The sequence below is a fragment of the Mustela nigripes genome, chromosome 2 (assembly GCF_022355385.1).
Source record: "Mustela nigripes isolate SB6536 chromosome 2, MUSNIG.SB6536, whole genome shotgun sequence".
Classification (NCBI taxonomy): domain Eukaryota; kingdom Metazoa; phylum Chordata; class Mammalia; order Carnivora; family Mustelidae; genus Mustela; species Mustela nigripes.
The window spans coordinates 134,694,052-134,713,576 of record NC_081558.1 but is presented as its reverse complement, the minus strand read 5'-3'; the positions used below and the strand labels follow the sequence as shown (position 1 = coordinate 134,713,576).

The following is a 19,525-nucleotide window of genomic DNA, read 5'->3' as shown; positions in this document are numbered from 1 at the left end:
CATTGGCTCATCTAGATAACCAGGATAATCTCCCATCTCAAGGTCAGCTGATTAGCAACCTTAGTTCACATTTCATAGGTGGGGATTATGACATGGATACTTTAGGAAGTCATTATTGTGCTTACCATAGGGATGTCTTTATTTCTTTCTAGTTCTTTCTCTATAGTCTTTCCCTTCATCTAATTTTCTACAACTTCAACTGTTCTTTCCCTGAAAGAAAAAAAGATAACACACCCAAATTCCATCTGTTGACCTGACTTGTCTCCTGAGTCCCAGTTGCCTCCTGCACCTTCAACTTAGAACTTTATGGGAAAAAAATAAAAGAACCCATTACTGCAACCCAATCCCCCAGAATCAGTTCCTCCTCTGACTTCCCTGTTCCTTTGCGTAGCACCAGCTTCACTCCAGCAGTGCTCTCAAAGCCTCGTGACTCCTTGTCTTGTTTACTCACAAGTCCAACTGGATCCATCAGTACATTTTTCATGGTGTCTCGTGCAATGCGTCCCTCAGTCTTTTCCTTTCCATCCCCTCTATCGCCCCTCATCATTCAGGCCTCTCTTTGCTCTTGACCTGTTGCCTTGCCTTTAATTAGGAGAGGGGGAAAAATCCATTTCTGTTCCTCTCCTGAGCACCAAAAATCTGTCTTACATGCTATTCTTATTTCATCCGGTAAGCAATTCAATAAACGAGGAATTAGCATCCTCAATTGATAGAAGAGGAAACTGAGTCCCACGATAAATGAGGTGATGTTCTGAAGGTCATGGTTATTTATACATTCAGTTAAAAATATTTATTGAGAGCCCATTATATGCCAGGCACTATTTCAGATGTTGGGGATATCAGCACTGAATAAACCAACCAAGATCCAAGTTCTAAGTAAATTTATGTGAATCTAGACATAGAAAAGATAGGTACTCAAGAAGTGAACCAAATGAATAAGATTATTGCAGTTTCCTGGTGTCCCCTAGCAAAGAGTTCTCTTCATCTCCAGAATTCCTAGTGAGCAGACGACATCTCTTTGAAGGCACAAATCATTCATCATTCTAAACAATCATTTGTATACTGTTTCATTTGTCTCACCAAACTCCTTGAAGACAGAAACACTTCTTCACATGGCACAAAATAGGAATCTGTTTGAACTACGAGGCTGTAAGGATCGAGGGAACTGTCAAGGACGGTACTTTGTGAACTATAAAGCCATTTTCTAAGATTTGTTGTCTCAGTGACACCGACTGTGTTCTTTGGTAGGTCCTTCAAGGACCTGGTTGCCCTAATGTGGCCAGGATTGATTTTTCTCATAATTCCTTGTCTTCCATTGCCCTGAAAGCAGCATAGCCCAAAGCGCCAAAAAATGTCTACCAGCATTTCCAAAATTCCTAAGGAAAAGCTTAAAAGTTTAAGACAATGCTTAAGACAACGACTTCCTTGCTCATCTTCCCCACACCCTAACTTCATTGTTTCCCAAAATTTCATTGTGAACATTTTCAAACTGGATGATTCTTTGGTGAATACCTATGTATGCCCCATCCAGATTCTACAGTTAAAGTTTTACTAAATTTGCTTTGTCAGAACTTTCCATCAAACTGTCTCTATCTGTCCATCAGTTCATCTCATTTATTGATGCATTTCAAGCGCTTGCATATCATTGACTATAGTTCAGAATTTGTTCACCAGATCCTTTTTATTCTTTGCAGGTAAATTTTGCATATGGTGCAAAACGTCTTATCCAATGAGTTTTGGCAAATGTACACACCTGTGTGTAAGCCAAGTCCTTATCAAATCACACAGCTTGTGCCAGAAAGTTCCCCGTGTTCCTTCTGAGTTGGTCCCTAACCCAAATAATTCACTTTAAAACTCTATGCTCACATGACTTGTAGATAATGACTTTTTGTCACTACATTCACTACCGCAAAAATCTTCATTCTATTGCTATTAACTGCCACAATTGAAAAAAATACTTTTCTGGGTTTATAGACACCATCGTTTGCTCAGTCCCAGAAAAACCGCTCAGTCAAGAAATACTCTAAATTTTCTTCCTTTTAAGCATAACTTTGATTCAGATTTAGGTAGAACCATACTGCAACCTTGCACTTTATGACAGATTTTGATTTTGAGGCCAGCCTACACTGGCTCAGTCAAAAAGGTTTATTTCTCCAAATCTAGTGAGCCTTCATTTAACATTGTTTACTAACAACATATTCACTAGATATGAACCTAGAAAATCTGGCTGTTTTTTTTTTTTTTCTTATTTTGATGCCTTATTGTTGATGTTTGAGGAGAGGAGCATTTATATTCTTGGGTATGTCACAACTTTCTTAGGCCTCAGTTTCCAGATCTGGAAAATAACAGTCTATCTCTTAAAGTCCTGTCTAAATCTGTACTTTTTATGGGCAGGAAAGTTACATAGACCTAAGAAGAAAAAAGAATTTCTTTTGGTCCAAAAATAACAAATGTTACTGTAGTTTGGTAAGTTATTCTAGTTTAAATGTTCTTGGAACAGCTGGTTTCTGTTTAAAGTTTTTTGTACTAGCAAATCATAATTTAAATGGTAACACAGAGTCCTTTCCAATGAATGACTATAAAGGGAAGCTTGCTTGATATATTACCTTTTTTTTTTAATCTTGTTTATACCGCTTGAGGGGTTTTTTGACAGGGTTTAGGATACAATTGTCAGAAATCTGTTCTCCCCAGAGCCACCTCTGAGTCACTTCCACTATTTATGGAATAGCAACTGTGAAGAGTGGGATCATGTTTAGACTTTTTTTTTTTTTTTTAAACAACACATGATAAATGTTTTTAGGAGCTTATGTAATCTATCCCAGAGCCTTTAGTTTTCAGAAGAGAACAGAGTCCAGGAAGCGGCTTTTTAGGCCTTTATAGCTTGAAAGCATGTTCCTGAATCTTTAAGTCACAGATTGTCAATGTAGTAACTTGAGTCAAGTTTTAACAGCCTTTGAAGTTAAAGCTGTTCTGTCTTGGAAAGCTGGGGTATGCCTTCTCTATTAGGTATAGGATTTTCATCTCATCTTATTTGCCACCTTACAAAAGGAACTTCTCTTAGGGCCTACTTTTCCTTACATGTTCTTATGATTCCAGAACCTTCATCTAGCGGATTGTATAACAAGCCCCACCTGGAAATCTCTGCCTCTGTCCTGTGTGGACAACTCAATAGAGGAGGACGGAGTTTGGGATGAGGATGTATTGAATAGTGTTTCTTTCCCTAGAAAGTTTCTGTCCTCTTTCTTCATCCTGCTTTTAAGAAGACTCATGATCTAGCTCAGGTTTCTGCTTCGTTCATCCAGCTTTCATTGTGCAACCTGACAATGAACAGGACTAAAGAGTCGTGCGGTCCCACAGTCTGTCTTTCTCCTGTATTCCACAAAGAAGGGCCGTGAGCTTCTGCAGGCTAGATCTCCAGAGTACTTTTCATTGGGACCGGTGAACCTGGTGAACCCAGTGCCGAAATCCAGACCTTTGAGATCATCTGGCGGCCTTACCTTCCACTTCTTCACTCCCCTCTCCACACATAAGGAAGCTCTCCACGCGTGTAAGTGTGTCCCTGGAGTGGAACTCAGGCAGCAAATTTCTCTCCTGTTTGAATCTCAGACGGTAAAAATGAAGAATATTTCTAAAAATGGCTTTTTCTCTTTCCAAGCAACAGAGGTGTTCTTGCAGAATTATGAATACATCACCATATACTCCTAACACAAATTCCCACCATTCCTTAAGATAGGGCTTGATGCAAAAACTTGGCAAACATGTTGATTTCATTCCTCAGGGATAAAGTACTTGTTTTTCTCTGGCAGAAGCATAATGAAGACTGTGTGGTTAGTAGTGAGAGTTTTTGAGGAGGTGGATAGCTAGATAGGTACAAATTAATTAGTAATTTCTCTATTAATTTTTTTTTAATTTGGTCAGGTCTTTATTAACATTTATGTGCTCAGGCCATTTTATTAAGAAACAACAAAACAAATTGCCTATAGCAACTGAGTAATATAGATAAGGAAATTTTATTTTATTGTGTTTATTTTCTTAATTTGGTGTCATTAATTAGCTAGCTTCAAGAATTTACAGAGCTGGTTGTTTCTTTCTATATATCCTAAAATCCCAGAGTGACCCTGTGAAGCATTTCAGAAATTGTTTCCCTTTATCCCCCCAGAAACACATATTTTCCTTGAGTACTATCTGCAGGTCCAGAATTCTTTGCATTACAGCCTCTTAGGTAGAATGGTCTTTCTCTAAGACAGTATGTCCTGTACTAGGGTGTCTGTATATTCAAGTCCTGGCATTGGATTTTATGTATATATATATATCCTTACTTTCAAAAAAAAAAAAAAAAAAACCTGTTCAGTTTCATTTTCATGAAATGAATGACTTATACTGACTTTCATACCTGAATAAGCTCCCTCCCTTAAAAAAAATGTTAGGAATAATTATTTCATCCGATTTCTGTGTGACTTCAAAGGCAGCTAAAAGCCAAAAAGAAGTGGGGAATCAAAATAACATCCTGTTAAGGAGCGAAGACCCTCCCTTTAGTTATGAAGTTGACAAACACTCCCAACACTCAACACAGGAATCGTCCCTTCAGTGTCCATATTCAGAATAGATTGCCTCCCCTGTCGCATGTCAGAAGTTCTGAAACGATCCTGGAGGCCTCTTTTTCACAAGCGCCATGCCAGCAGCATCTGCGGGCTGGCGGGATGATGCCGGAGGTTAGAAATGTTCACCGGCAACATTGATTTGTGTCTGTCTCTCTCCCTCTCCCTCGCTGGCCTTTTTCCCTTTAATGAGGACTAGAATGTTTCCACATCAGTTAGCTGCCTTCATAAAGCACCAGAAGGTCACACCAGCCCCAGACTGATCCTTTCCTTTGTGCCTATAATATAATTGGCTGATTGTGCCAGCGATGAGCGCGCCCCCTCCCCCAGCCCGGTCCTAGCTCCATGTTTGCGAGCCTCGCTGCTGGTTTCCGAGGAGAGCGGCTCGGCTGGCTGCGCGCTTCCCGGCACAGGCAGTGCCACTGCGCAGGTTGCTCAGCGAAACAGCATCCATTTTAATCCGCGGGGAGCCCCTGCCTTCCCAGGGCGTTCTCGCCGCCCGTGGATGCTCGGCGTCTTGCCTCCGCAGCCTCGCGGAGCCGTCCTGCTTCGGGGTCTGGGCCCTAGGATGCACTGAGATGGTACATCAGGAGAACTGTTCGTATCAGGTAAGATTTCAAGCCCGATTGCGAGGCTGGAATCCTTTCGAGAGAGGAGGCCTGCCTTCTCCAGAGCAGCAGGTTGCCTCTTTCCGGATTTTCAAGGGATTTTGCCGCCCTCCACTCCTGGCCTTCCTCGCATACAGTATCTGAATTGTAATTAGGTTTTCTGGGGAGTAATGGGGCAGAAAGCACTGCTTCCTTGGCCCTTGAAGCGTATTGTGAAATCCACTGAGGTGATCTGCGCTTTGCACGTTCTCTGTGCAAATAAGAGGAACTGCTGTAAACTGTAATTGAATTTAAGGGGCTTCGGGCGGGGAAAAAGCTGGACCGAATTCACTCGGGGAACATGGCAAAATACGATTTTTGCTCACTGCCTAGGAGATGAGTGGTTTCACATCCAGTTTTTAGGACTGTCTCTAAGGGAGTTATGTAAATAAGCGTAATTGATGATCTGAGAAATTTTCAAAAATGGGCCAGCATGCACTTGATGTTTGTAGTTGCATTTGTACATCTTTTCAAACTTGTTTTTACTAGCTTGTGTAAATAAGAATTAAGGTGCTGACATGCATAAAAAACTCCACATGGAAAATTTTTTAGGATTACATATTTGTCTTTGTGCTAATTTGCTATGTGGAGTTTTAAATTAAACAGATGATCTCAAAGACCCCTTCTAGAGTATTAATAATAACTCCTTCCTACAACTTGGACTGTTGAGGCAACATTGAAAGCATCCTCGTTGTAAGCAGACGAGAATGTTCTCAGAGTAATTGCTCTTTGCAGCAGCAGGCATGGCTAATCCAAGTCCAGGATGGGTACTGTTGGGGGATTACTCAACTGACCGAGTTCAGAAGCTCTAAGGGACCAGTTTTTTAACTTAACAGTGCCGCTTCCTTGTGGGAGGTGGGTTACCTGAGACAAGCAGGTGTTTCTCATTAGGTCGGATTTCCCAGAGGTAAATGTATGCAGGCAGAGTCGTACATTGCACAAGACTCAAGGCAGTAGTTTCTCAGCTAAGTAAAGTGTGCCTATAAAATATATTTATCCATTCACTTTTCTCTTTGCTTCATGATGGCAGTTTTGTAATTTCAGGCTTGTTTTACTGTATTTTCATTTCAGAGTACATCTAGGTCTGTAGATCCTAACATTGAGACTTGTGCTTCATAAGAATTCTTCCCATGAGAAAGGGAAGATGCTGAGTAAAAACCAAAACTTCACTTACGCGCAATCCAGAGATTGAGAATGGGGAATGCCAAACATCTGTGGAGAGCCTAACCTATTTATGGCATGGCTCCAGAGGACTAAATTACTATAAAATTAAATTCATTATTTTCTCTCTTTTCAGAGAAGCTATAGAACTTAACTTTTGAAAGGCAAACTAGTATAAGATTATTCCCTGTACCTCTTCATTAAGTTGGTCATGAAATCACTGGTCTTATAGGTCAAAAATTGGTCAGAGATCAGCAATCTTATCTGAGGAAAAGGGATTTTGTTAGCCAACTGCTTCTGAAAGGGGACAAATTGATTTTATTTTACATGAACTACAACATATAACACTGTCATTGTGTGTTTAATAGTTTTGAAATATTTATTGCTTATTTTCACAGTAAAATTAAGTGTATTAGGCAGATAATAATGGTCAATCGATTCTGTAGGTCCCTGAGGTTTTAGAGTAGAACTACCTTCGTGTGTATGTTTGAAACACCCTCCCTTTATTCATAAATCAGTAAAAACATTAGCTGTGAAGCCAAGTCTTAATCTGCTTAGAAAACTTAGGTTTAGAACCCACCTGGCACCACACATGTTTGGATTCAGAAAAGGCATTTTCTCTAAGTCCTTGGTTTGATGTCATCATCACTGGTTATTTCAACAGTAGGATGTTTTTCAGAAACTTGCCCATTTTTTGAATGGAAGCTTATTTATTTGTTTTTAAGGATGAAAATGCAGTGATTAAAGCAGATTCCTTAAGGTAGCATTTTTAGTAAGTAGAATTTCTTTATTTATTCCTTCCATAAATGTATACCAAGGTTTCTTAATGGAGAGTCCATGAATGGAATTCTAGGGAATATTCCTCAAAATTGTATGCTCATTTAGGTGCCTATGCTTAGGCATATATTATTATTAGTATCATCATCACCATCATCACCATCATCATCAGAGCATAATAGCCTCCTAACTGGTCCTGCTCTAACTCTCCCCCTCCCCCTACTGTAGTCTAATTTTCAACACAGTATCCAGAATGGTCTATTAAAACCTAAGTCAAGGGGCATCTGGGTGGCTCAGTGGGTTAAGCCGCTGCCTTCGGCTCAGGTCATGATCTCAGGGTCCTGGGGTCGAGTCCCACATTGGGCTCTCTGCTCAGCAGGGAGCCTGCTTCCTCCTCTCTCTCTGCCTGCCTCTCTGCCTAATTGTGATCTCTGTCTGTCAAATAAATAAATAAAATCTTAAAAAAAAAAAAAATCCCTAAGTCAAAACATGCCACTCGTCTCAAAATTCTCCTCAGAATAAGGCCCCCGACCCCAAGGGCCTTGCATCAACTTGCCCCTGATGCCTCTGCGACTTTCCACATTCCTCTTTCCTTTCACTCCCGTCCCACTGTGCCAGCCTGACCTTGAACTTGCTGTCCTTTCTGCTGTTGTATGCTTCCCCCAGGTACTCCCATGTAAGGCTGCCAGATTAGCAAATAATCTGCAGTGTTTCAAGTAAATTTATACTAAAAAATCATTCTCTGTTTTTCTGAAATTCACATTCAACTTGGCATCCTGTATTTTTCCTGTCAGTAAGTCTCTCACTTCCTTCAGGTCTTTGCTGAAATGTCACCTTCTTGGGAAGGCCTTCTCGGGACTTAACTATGTCAATTTCCAACTCCCCGTTTCTAGCCCAGGGTCTCCATGACACTTCCCTAATTTGCTTTTATACCTGGCATTCATCACCATCTCTCAGAGACATGTTTTACATATTCGTCTCTTTTCTGTCTCCCTCGCCTGTAAGCTCCATGAGGGCAGGGATGTTTATATGTATATCCATCTGCTTTCCCAGAGCTTAGGACAAACCCTTGGGTAATACGGATGGATAGGCCTACTATGTATAAAAGTGACTAAGAAAAAACGGCATTGTAAACATACTATGGCATCGTGGTTTCTTACATTTTGATCACTGGGATGACTTTCAGTCTTACTCTGTCCTGCCTCCCCACCCACGCAGGACACGTACACCATTAGCCTGCACTATTCTCAGTGTCTGCGGGCCAGAATATCCCTTTGTTTCTTGTTAGTTTTCTCATCTATGAAATGGGATTTTCCCTATTTAACATCCTGGCCTTGTTCCTGCCAGAGGCTACCTTTCTGCAGGAATAAGTCAGTTACCATGAATTAAGAGCTGCCTTCTCTGATCACATGAGGGGCTCAGGGAAGATTGTAAAAGCAACCGGGGAAACCCTTCCATTGCTTCATTTCCCAATCACATGTTGCCACAGTATGGATGTATAATTGATTTATTCCCCTTCCAAGTAGATGATAATTTTGAGAAAGAGAGTTTTATCGCTACCGAGGACTTTAAAACCCCTGCTTGAAGTGTTTGGATGCACAGGGCTTTGAACAAGTTAACCCAAGGAGGGATGCTCCGAGAGAATTCAGGCAGGATTTTTTATAGTTGTTTCGTTTTGAACAGTTCTCACGTTGTCAACATCTTCATGTACTTCTCCCTCACAGGATTTACATTAGCTGAGAGGTTACTGAGGCATGTGTTGTCATTTTTAGTTGTAGCCATGTTAAAAGATAGAGCTATCGACCTCCGTTTTCCAGTCTTGGGAGGAAGCCAGTCTCTTCAGGAAAGAACCTTGCCCACAGCTTCAGACCTGGCAGCCTTCAAGAGGCCAGATTCTTCTAAATGGTCTCTGAGAGCAAGCTTTGAAATATTGTTAACTTGAAAGCACAAGTTTGGGTCAAAGGGTCCATTTTGCTTAAAAGCTCCCAAATATTTTTTCCTCTTTCCCTGCAGTTCGTTTTTGGGGTTAGTGTGTATATAAAAACAATGACATGCTTTCATCCCTTTCTTTCCATCACTTAAGTTCCCCTATGACCTCAGATATAGATCACACCCTCACATTCTTAGCTACTGTGGGAATGGAGACTTGAAAGAGAAAAAAAAAAAAAAGGAAAATGGCATGTGAATGACTCTCATCTCTTTCCTCCCTTGGGGACATAAAGAGACGCTTCTCTGAACACACACCTGGTCTTGAGGAAGCACAGTAGAAATCTTTAATGTTCCCCCCATTTTCCTCAGGCTATAATCCCGACCCCTCTGCGTGGCATTCAAGAGCTAACTCTGATCTGAACCCCGGGCAGAAACACTCATCCCTCTACTCCCTACGCTCCTGCCCCCATACTGCCATCAGGCCTTTGCTTTGCTGTGGTACCTGAGCCTAGAAGGGCTCCCGCCCACACACCACCTGCTTCTCCCTTATTGCAGGGTGATGCAGCTTTTAAGGCTCCCATGCCACCTTCTTCGAGAAACCTTCCCTTTTCTTCCCACACTCACAATTTCTCCTTCTTGGTGCACTTTGGTTTTGTTTCCAGCAGAACCCATTTACAACTCGTGACACGAGTCTGTCTCCCCCATCAGACAACAGGCTTCTTGAAAAGAAGGACCTTCTTTTTCTTCCCTACGTGGAGTGCGTGTTCAATAAGTGGCTGTTGGATTGAATTGGATTTTCTACATTGGGTGCTGTTCTGAGTCCCCAGGATCAGGATTGCCCATTATAACCCTAGAGGGAACCTCAGATCTGTGTAACAGGGTGAAGTGGTGAAGTTGACCACAGCACTTCTTGTATCTGGCTCGTGGACCTCTCAGACAGTTGCCAGCAGTTCAAACATCCCATGTGCCAGAAACGGGGATGTAGTGCAAAGAATTTAAAAAAAAAAAAAAATGAGACAGACATCCCAACCTTCCCAGACACAATGCATTAAGAACATACCTCTGGGGTGCCTGGGTAGCCCAGTTGGTTAAGCATTTGCCTTCAGCTCAGGTCATGATCCCAGGGTCCTGGAATCGAGTCCCGCATCAGGCTCCCTGCTCAGTGAGAGTCTGCTTCTCCCTCACCCCCTCCTCCTGCTCGTGTTCCCTCTCCCTCCGTGTCTCTCTCTGTCAAATAAATTAATTAAAATAAAATATTTTTTTAAAAAAAGAACATACCTGTGTACCTATTTCTCCTTTACCCAGAGAATTTTCCCAAGGTGAACTTCGTGGACTATCCCCAAGTACTTTTCAAAATACCTGTGGTTGGTTGAGGCAGTTGCTCATCCCCAAGCTGCCTTTCTTAATGTATGAGATTTTGCAAAATTTCAATGAATCTTTTTACCGTGCAGAGAAGTAGTTTTACTTCCTTCTGAAACATGCAGTTTTTCTTGGGTGAAACATTTCAGTGCAACTGAACTGTCATACCCAGCACAGAAGATAAAAGAGGGAGTATATAAATTTAAGTAGTACATCAAGATATTTTTTAAATTCTTGCTGGAGAAACTACTAAACTTGCCAAGTGAGAGTTCATTTCCCAATCCCTTCTTCCTGTGAATGAGAAAACAAGATATCAAATTTGAGTTCATTTAAGATTCTGCCCAGTTTAAGCCTGGTTTCATCCATAGCCAGGAAGAAAAATGTATTGACCTAATAGAAAAGGGAATTTGAAAGCACAGTGCTCTATTTGATCCAAGCTTTTTTTTTTTTTAAAGATTTTATTTATTTATTTGAACGAGAGAGCTCACAAACAGGGGGAGTGGCAGGCAGAGGGAGAGGGAGAAGTGGGCTGTTCACTGAGGAAGGAGCCTGATGTGGGGCTCTATTCCAGGACCCTGGGATCATGACCTGAGCCAAAGGCAGACACTTAACTAACTGAGACACCTGAGCACCATACAGGATTTTAAATAAAAGTTCAATGAAACAACGTTCTGTTTTAGTCTATAGATTTTTTTTTAATTGAAAAAAATGTTTCCTATAGGCAGTAGTGTTGAGGAGTACTTCATCTTCATTATTTTCCCTGGTTGATGTATAATTGTATTTTTCTGAGGAGGAGGTAACATATATATCACCTTAATTTAATTAAGAAAATAATTCTGGATGTAAATTCATCTGCACTTGTTTTTAGCCAAGATATCTGAAAATCTAATTTATATGTTTTACCACACAAGGAAAACAGTGGTAAGGGTGCAGATGAAAAAACAAAAAAATCATTTCAATAGGGTTTCATTATGAGCCTGATCTGAAATAGAAATTTAGTACAACACATCATTCCTATTTAAAGTAGCACTGGGGGCTTCAAACATCATGATTCAGACATCAAGTAATTTTAAGAAATAAATATGCAACACATTTTCAAGATGAAGATCTGGTATTTACTCTTAAAAAGGGGGTACAATGAGGGACGGGAAGGAAATAGGAATATCTCTATGGTAAAGACCAGTGCATGGATGATTTCTGGAGAGTAGAGACCCCATATTCACATGCATACACACACATACACACACACAATCTTGGGTAACTAATCACAATTTCACATGCAGACGCTCAACATTAAGAGAGACATATCCCAAGTGAGTCATATCCTATTATTTATTTTTTTGTGATTTATTTATTTATTTATTTAAGAGAGAGAGAGAGAGAAAACACACAGAGGGAGAGGGAGAAGCATACTCCCCAGTGAGCAAGGAACCAAATGTGGGGCTCGATCCCAGGACACTGGGACCATGACCTGAGCTGAAGGCAGAAGCCCAACTCATGGAGCCACCCAGGTACCCCAAGCCTACAGCATCCAGTATTCCCAAGTAGTCTCCCATCCAGGTACCAACCAAGTCCGACCCTGCTTCTCTTCTGAGATCAGATGAGATCAGGTGCATTCAGGGTGTTGTGGCCGTAGACCCATTATTTATTTATGTCCTCTACACTAAGGGAAAATTTGAAATCTTGATGCTACTCCCTGTGCAGTATATAGAAGCATCAGGAATGACCAAGCTTCCTGAAATAGTAAGTACTTGGACAAAAGTACTTGAATTCAGAAGCAAACATCAAAGAGGTTGTGGCAGTTGATGTAAGTGCCCATTAATGGGGCAAGAGTGCTAGGAACACAGAGAAACGTACTGAGGGCCTTAGAACCAGTCCCACTTGGAAGCGGTGCTGCATCCATCAAAGTGACTGCAGTTGTGTTTCTTATCCTCAGGTATCGGGCTGGGCAAGAAGATTTACGTCTGGGGTCCTCAATCTTTTTGATACGGGTAAACATCTGGTACTGGTAAACATGCCTATTGCCAACACTTCCACGTCCTACACCCTACTCTCCCAGTGCCATTATTTTAATTTGTTTAGCCTGCACCAGAAAGTCTATTTAAAAATTTCCTGTTGATGGGACGCCTAGGTGGCTCAGTTGGTTAAGCAGTTGCCTTTGGCTCAGGTCATGATCCCAGCGTCCTGGGATCGAGTCCCGCATCGGGCTCCTTGCTTGGTGGGGAGCCTGCTTCTCCCTCTGCCTCTGCCTGCCATTCTGTCCGCCTGTGCTTGCTCTCTCCCTCTCTCTCTGACAAATAAACAAATAAAATCTTAAAAAAAAAAAAATTTCCTGTTGGGGGAAAAATTGCCCGTGTGGGCACCTGGGTGGCTCAGTCTGTTCAGCATCTCACTTTTGATTTTGGCTCAGGTCGTGATCTCATAGTCATGAGACTGAGCCCCAGGTTGGACTCCACACTCAGTGGAAAGTCGGCTAGAGGTTCTCCCTCTCCCTCTGCCCCTCCTCCCGTTTGCACATGTGCTCTCTCTCTATAGTTAATTAAATTAATTAATTAAATTGCCGGCATGCTTTAATAGGTTATCTAGCTACCTAAATGGAAAAGCAAAGCAAATTTAGGTAAACTTTGCACAGAAAAAAAAATGGTGTATTTAGAAAGAGATCATAAGTCAGCCATCAGTTTGTATAGCGCATGGAATTTGAATGTTAAGCCTGAAGGGAAGGAGTGAACTGCTGAAGGGTTAATCAGGATGAACTACAGTTTCCATCTATGAACAGGAACATCTTTTGACAATGCATAAGTGATTTCCCAGTAATGCAGTCAGTGTTTTCAGAGTCGATCATTTTCACCACTGGCCGGTAATGATCATTTTAAAAGCATTAGCTCACATGACCAGTGCGTCTCATGGTTCAGATTATGGTCTTGACGGGAAACTGAAGCTCCGTTCTAGTCCCTAAATTTCAGGGCAGGGGGAAGAAGAGGCCCTGTCAAGCTCAGGGACTGTGAGGGGCTATGTGTACATTTTCCAAAGGGCAGTGGTAGCATCTGGGCCCGTGCTATGTCGCGTAGTTCATTTTAGAGAGGTCAGCAGTGGAGGAAAGAACCAGAGCAAATTATCTATAGGAAGGACATGAAGAGTTGTTCTTCCTTTGTTTGCGTAGTTACTGCAAAACCACCAAACATTATACTGAGCTCAAGTCTTCCGAGGGGGTCTTTTGTTTGTTTTCCCCTTTTCTCTACTCATTTGGACCTCTTGGAAGTGAAATCAATTACAGCATTGATCCCAAGGAGGTAAAGTCAGGGTCTTGCTGCCATGCCTGGCAGTATGATCCAAAATAGAAGGATAATAACTTATAATGAATTTTTTCCCAAGGTCTAAAGCTGTGCTTCTGAACTGTAAGGAGTATTCAAAATTCTTAGACTCTCTTAAAAATGAAATTTCTGATTCAGTAAGTCTAGGGTGGGGCCTGAGGGCTTGCATTTCCAGTAAAGTCCAAGTAATACAAATGTGGTCAGAAGGACACACTTTGAATAACAAAACTCTTGAAAACATCAGAGATCAGTCCCCTTGTGCCATCTTGAGATATTATATATCTCAAGTGGTATATACCACTTGAGATATATATATATACACATATATACCACTCGAGATATAGACAATATATACTTGAGGTATATACAGTGGTATAGCTCCTTCTGGAAAGGGTCTAAGCTATGAACCTGTTTATGTGCTGAGCACTCCTTTAGGGGGAGGAACAAAGGAAATTCTCCACTGGGCACCGCCCTCCCCCTACAAGCTCTTACATCTGTCTTTTGGGGAGATGTTCTATCACTTGTCTCTTTGTAGTACTTATTAGAGAACCACTTATGACAATAAAAGGCACTGGGGTTAGAGGAAAGGAATGGTCTTTAGTACTTCCTTAGTATTAATCCTTGTTGCTGGGAAATTTCCATCTTGGATTTTGAGGTGCCCTTCTCCAAGAGATGATATATTAATAGTGTATGTGTGTATACATATATATGTATGTATGTGGTCAATATATTATTAGTGTATATATATTAATTTGAATATATATAGTTAATAGTGAGAGTTCAGTCATTTTAACTATATATGTAAACCCACCCAGTTAAAATTAAAGTAAAAAGGTGTTAGCAATTAGGCTTATAGTTTTGAGTATTTTACTCAGTCTTGTAAATATCTAGATGTTTATGATTTTATCCATGTTAAGTCTTGATCATAAATAGATAGGTGGAGTAGGATGCTAACTAGGTAAGAGATTGAAATTCCTGAAAATTGTGGAAGCTCCTCCCCTTCAACCCATCCAGACCCATTTTTTACCTTCTGAACATACATGATTTCCACAGAAGAGTTCAGTTGAAAAGCACTAATATCAACTATTAATGTTTCCTACTGTGGAGCATTTAGAGGCAACATTCTAGGCAACATGTACATTTCTCCTCTCTTCATGTCTTTATTCAACAGCCTTCACTGTCCACCTAACGTGTGTAAGGCATTGTCTAGATGCTGTGGGGAAAGCAAGACGGATAAGCCAAAATCCCTGCCCCTTTAGAGAAGAAGCTTGCAACCATAACAGCTGTTGGAAAGAAGCCACAGGGCACTAAAAACACCGTGGCTGACGAGAAAAGAAAATTCACTCTCCAGCATGTTAGGTCATGACCATCAGTGAAAGAGGTTTTATTTCATTTCTTGAAGCCTAATCATCAGGGGATAGCGGTGATCGATGCTGGGTGTTCCATATGTGCGTTCCCGTCCATGAGATTCTGTGTGCTGCCTGAATTCTCTCTGTACTAAGCCCTGATGTATAAGAGCTAGGCTCGATTATTGTATTGTGTGCAGCTGTTTCTTACTGAGGCAACCAGTGGGTGGTGGTCTACCTTGCGCGTGTAGATTGTGAGCCTCAGCAGTGGAGGCCACAGGTCTCAGTTCTGGCCTGACCACTGGCCTGCTGCCTCGCCTTGGGCAAGTTCCCGAACCTCACCATGCAGTTGATAATAATATTTACTCCAAAGGGTTACCATGAGGACTAAAGACATAAGTTAAGAGGCACCTGTGAAGTGCATGGCCCACAGCGACCACTCCGCAAAGGGCGGCTATCGTTACTATGTTAACATATGTCAGATAATAAGATGCTGCTTCCTTCACTTTCACTAACCTCCTTGGGCAGAATTTGATAGTAAAAAAGTAAAACATTTTGACCCAAAGCCTTAGCTTTGAAAAATTCTTCCATGATGGGAACATCCACGGTGGAGCCACTCTTGGTGGCCAGCGTTGCCTCCCAGGCCTGGAAGGTGTCGTGCGTGCACGTAGTAGGACCCTTGTGTAGAGTGAGGGTGTGGGGGTCTGGAGGAGAGTAAGTTGAGGGAGATCTCTGCTGGAAAGAAGCCCCGCCCAGATGCAAGTCTGGCTTCTGTGATTACAACTTGTCATCGCCCAATTCTCTCGGGAACAGAGCTGGGAGATGAGGGTGGGCGAAAGGCAGGATTTGGATTTGAGTCAGGGACTGCGCAGGAAGGTATTTGCCTTATCGACAGAGGACCGCAGTAAACTGCATAAAGACACATTTATGCCACAAGCCTTCCACAAATTGAGATGCTTTTTTGTTTTGTTTTGTTTCTTAACTCACGGAGAGAAAGAGACAACTGAATGTGAGCATGTCAAGGCCATCTTGAACGGCATTTTTACTTTAGAGCTCTGGCCTTAACAGCACTGAGCTTGGTCAGGAATTCCTATTGGAAAATGTATTGAGTAGGACATTTGCTGCTTTCTGTCCAAGCATGTCAGGTATAAGATGGTTTGTTAAATGGGGGCTTGGCCTTTGAATTCTTCTTTGGCCGGTTTTCTCCTGCAAACAGTAACATTTTTCAAAAATAAATAGGGTTTGTATCTTTAGCTTATGGTCGTAGTAATTTAATAATGATGAGTGTGTGCTCTTGTTTGCACTTCTGTTTGTCGGTTACGAGAAAACATCCTCCAGCTGTGGGCCTTTTCCTTCTCTGTATGTAAAGCCAGTAAAAAACCAAAAGCCATGGGAAAGGGTAAAGAGAGCAGCAGAAAGGAAGCGTTCTCTTTTGTGAAAAAGCCCGCCAGTGGCTGGAGCTTTTTTCCCCCCACTGACTGGATTTTAAAGAAAAGTTGATGGATCTTTTTCTCTTGCCTATATGGATAGAACAAAGCGCTGATCCTGAAGCAGAGAGCTCCTTCTCTGAGTTGGAAATACATTTTATCTTTGTGCTGGGCCACTACCAGAAGATGAGATTTTCACATCTGATTTTAAAATGATTGGTTATAGGACAAACGGGAGTGGGGAGCAAACATGTGTCTTCAGGTTAGCCTTTAAATTATATTGTTTTCATTTTGTCATGGGATACCCGGCTTTTAAGTCACTACTGAAGTCTGCGAGGCTGGGTTTTGCGTCTATTTTTATCCTTCACACTACCCTGGGTCAGAATAAGGTGGCTGGTTTCCTCGCAGGGCTCCAATCCACACTCAGCCCTGAACTGAGGAGTGGGGGCGTTGAATCCGCTTTCCCTTGACTGAGAGGAAGAGGAAAGGTGCTGTAGAGAGGGATCTAGGCGGGATCCCTCAGGGGAAGGGGAGAGTAGACGGTGGGAAGGCTGGACATTCAACACATTGTCGAGGCAGAGCAAACCTCAGAAACAGCAGCTGCCCCTGTGCCAGAGCTCGGGACAGAGCAGGGAGGCCGGGCAGGGCGGTGTCCCTGGGCCAGAGCAGGGGCAAGGATATGCACAACCACCAGGCACAGGCTCTTAGCTGGCTCTCCACGTCAGCATGAGCAGTAACCAGGGTACTGGGCAGTTGGCACAGCAGCCTAGCAGAATTCATGGGAGGTTATCACTTAAGTGACATTCTCAAGAGTTAAAGGATGAATTTGGACAGTGATGGAATGGATGACATCATCGGTCAAGAATCCCCATTGGATATGGAGGGGAATTATAAAAAGGTAAGGCGGGGGAGCTCTTTTGTTTGTAAACAATCGGACCATTTTTCTAACTGGGAGAAAGAACACCCTTGAGGAGTGGCCAAATTCCACACGCAGTAGCCATTGCCATAGTATATTCAGGAAAGCTAAATGCACAGAAGTAGAGGCATTGAGTTGGGAGGGCTCTTCTTTCTGCTTTTCCCAGCTTGTATTCATTGATAGGTTACAACAGTAACTGGAATATACATGTTGTTATTCTGGAGTTGAAAAAACTCTTATCATGCATTTAGTTGCTAGGCAGTCTTTTTATGTAAAAGAAGGATTTTTAAAATTTTTTGAAGTATGTTGACAGTTTACCCACAGTAAATAATTACTATAATGTTTAATTTGTCTTTTAAGTGACTTCTTTTAACTGGAAAATATAGTTTTACCAAGAGAAGGGTGGGGTTTTGAAAAATTGATGTAGTCTCTGCTAAAACTTTACTAGCCTTTTCTTTTGAAAGACAGTAAATATATTTTTGGAATGTTTTATTTGGTAATTGTCGGAAATAACAGGCCCAAGTAAAAATAGCTTTAGTTATATGGGTGAGGTCATAAAATTAAACTACAAGTATATGCTTGTCTGTCCACAGAAGGCTAAACCACACTACATCCTTTCCCCCTTATTATTTTCCACAAGTCAAGTGTAGGTCACAACACGTCACAGTGTGAAGAGGAAGGGTCCTTCCGTCATCAACCTGGAAGATAAGACCTCTTTTCCTTCAGAGGTAAATACTTGGTAACACCACCTCCTTGAGCAGTAAAACTAGCTGCTCAATTTTCAGTTTGATCAAATATGTCATTAACATTTTTCTCCCAGAATAAGATATAGAAAGTTCTATCATGATAGTTTAAGTATAATAACGTAACATATGGCATTCTGTATCTTATGCACTAAGTTGTGTTTGCGTGCAGGGGATGTTTTAAGTATGTACTTTATCTCTTAGAGCCGTTCACAATAGTTGGTGCTCGTTTCTCCAGAACCCAAAACTTACATGTGTAAAAGAGGTTTAAATAACCTGCCATGTTGCCCTACACATTTTTCTTCCCTTGCACTCCCCAAGAAGGGAACGAGGGCCCAAGGTGATAAGTGTGCTGACACCTCTCAGCTGTCCCCTCCTGCCAGAAGCACATATGCAAAAGAGGCATAGGACACTCAGCCATCAGAGTGGGTCACTTACCCGGCCCTGAAGACAAGTGCACAGTTCTCAGCCCGCATTGTTTCCAGTGCCAAAAGACGGGTCACACTCAAACCGTTTCTCAGGTAGAAAAGCATAGGTCAGTTTGCACTTAGGAAAAATGAAAGACATCCCGTGGCTACTGCAGTAATGACAGTAATGACTTTTTACTGCCAGTAATGGCCACTGTCGTTTTTCCCTCCTTGGAAACTGAGAGAGCCCACATGCCTGGAATGAGCAAGCGATGATATGCCGGCAACCTGATATAGCACTGACCAAAATGACAAACATGTGAGGCTCAAGCTGCTATAAAACATCACTGGCAACAAAACAGAGCCGCATTGTGTAGTGACTTATCTAGCTAAGGCAGGAGAATGCCACCTGTGATTTCAGGAGAAATAGTATCTAACAGGGGAGTGCAAAGGACCACGAGATGAAACCTACTAGATGTGTAGGATGAAACCTACTAGATGTGTAGGATACACAGATCAGTCCATATTTTTCTAAACATGAGACCCGTTCTCTTGTCATTTCAGCTTTTTAACTACTTTTCCTAAGCCAAGGACTTTCAAACTCATGTATGTGTTGGTTATTCTGAAAGCTTCATTATGCTTTAAAAAAAACTGTTAATTTCATCATGAACTTCTGGTGAATCAGGGCAACATGTGCTTTCTTTAAAATAAAAAGAATTAGAGAACCTAATATTAAAAAAATCACTTTTCCTAATTCACATCTTATCTACATTTTTCTCTCTAATGTTTTTGCTGTTCAGTTGACTATGTAGAAAATTCAATTAAATGCCATAAAGTAGTGGTCTGCAGGCTTTTTTGACCTTGGATCCATCAGTAAAATGTTTTTGAACCCAGACCTCTGATA

At 41.6% G+C, this 19,525-nt stretch overlaps 1 protein-coding gene and 1 pseudogene across 4 annotated transcripts in view; one reads left to right on the top strand and one right to left on the bottom strand.

Moving 5' to 3' along the window:
- The window catches only part of SCHIP1 (schwannomin interacting protein 1), a 126,902-nt gene that overhangs the window by 68,478 nt on the left and 38,899 nt on the right, over positions 1–19,525 (top strand). The window contains exon 1 of one of the 4 annotated variants that reach the window (XM_059391654.1): positions 4,857–5,206. The exons of the other annotated variants lie outside the window; for them this stretch is intronic. Within the exon in view, the coding sequence (XP_059247637.1) occupies positions 5,177–5,206 (30 nt within the window). The 5' untranslated portion in view covers positions 4,857–5,176. Of the gene's footprint in view, positions 1–4,856; positions 5,207–19,525 lie in introns of those variants that run through there. 4 annotated transcript variants of the gene reach the window in all.
- Positions 11,991–12,109, bottom strand: LOC132012688 (5S ribosomal RNA; annotated as a pseudogene).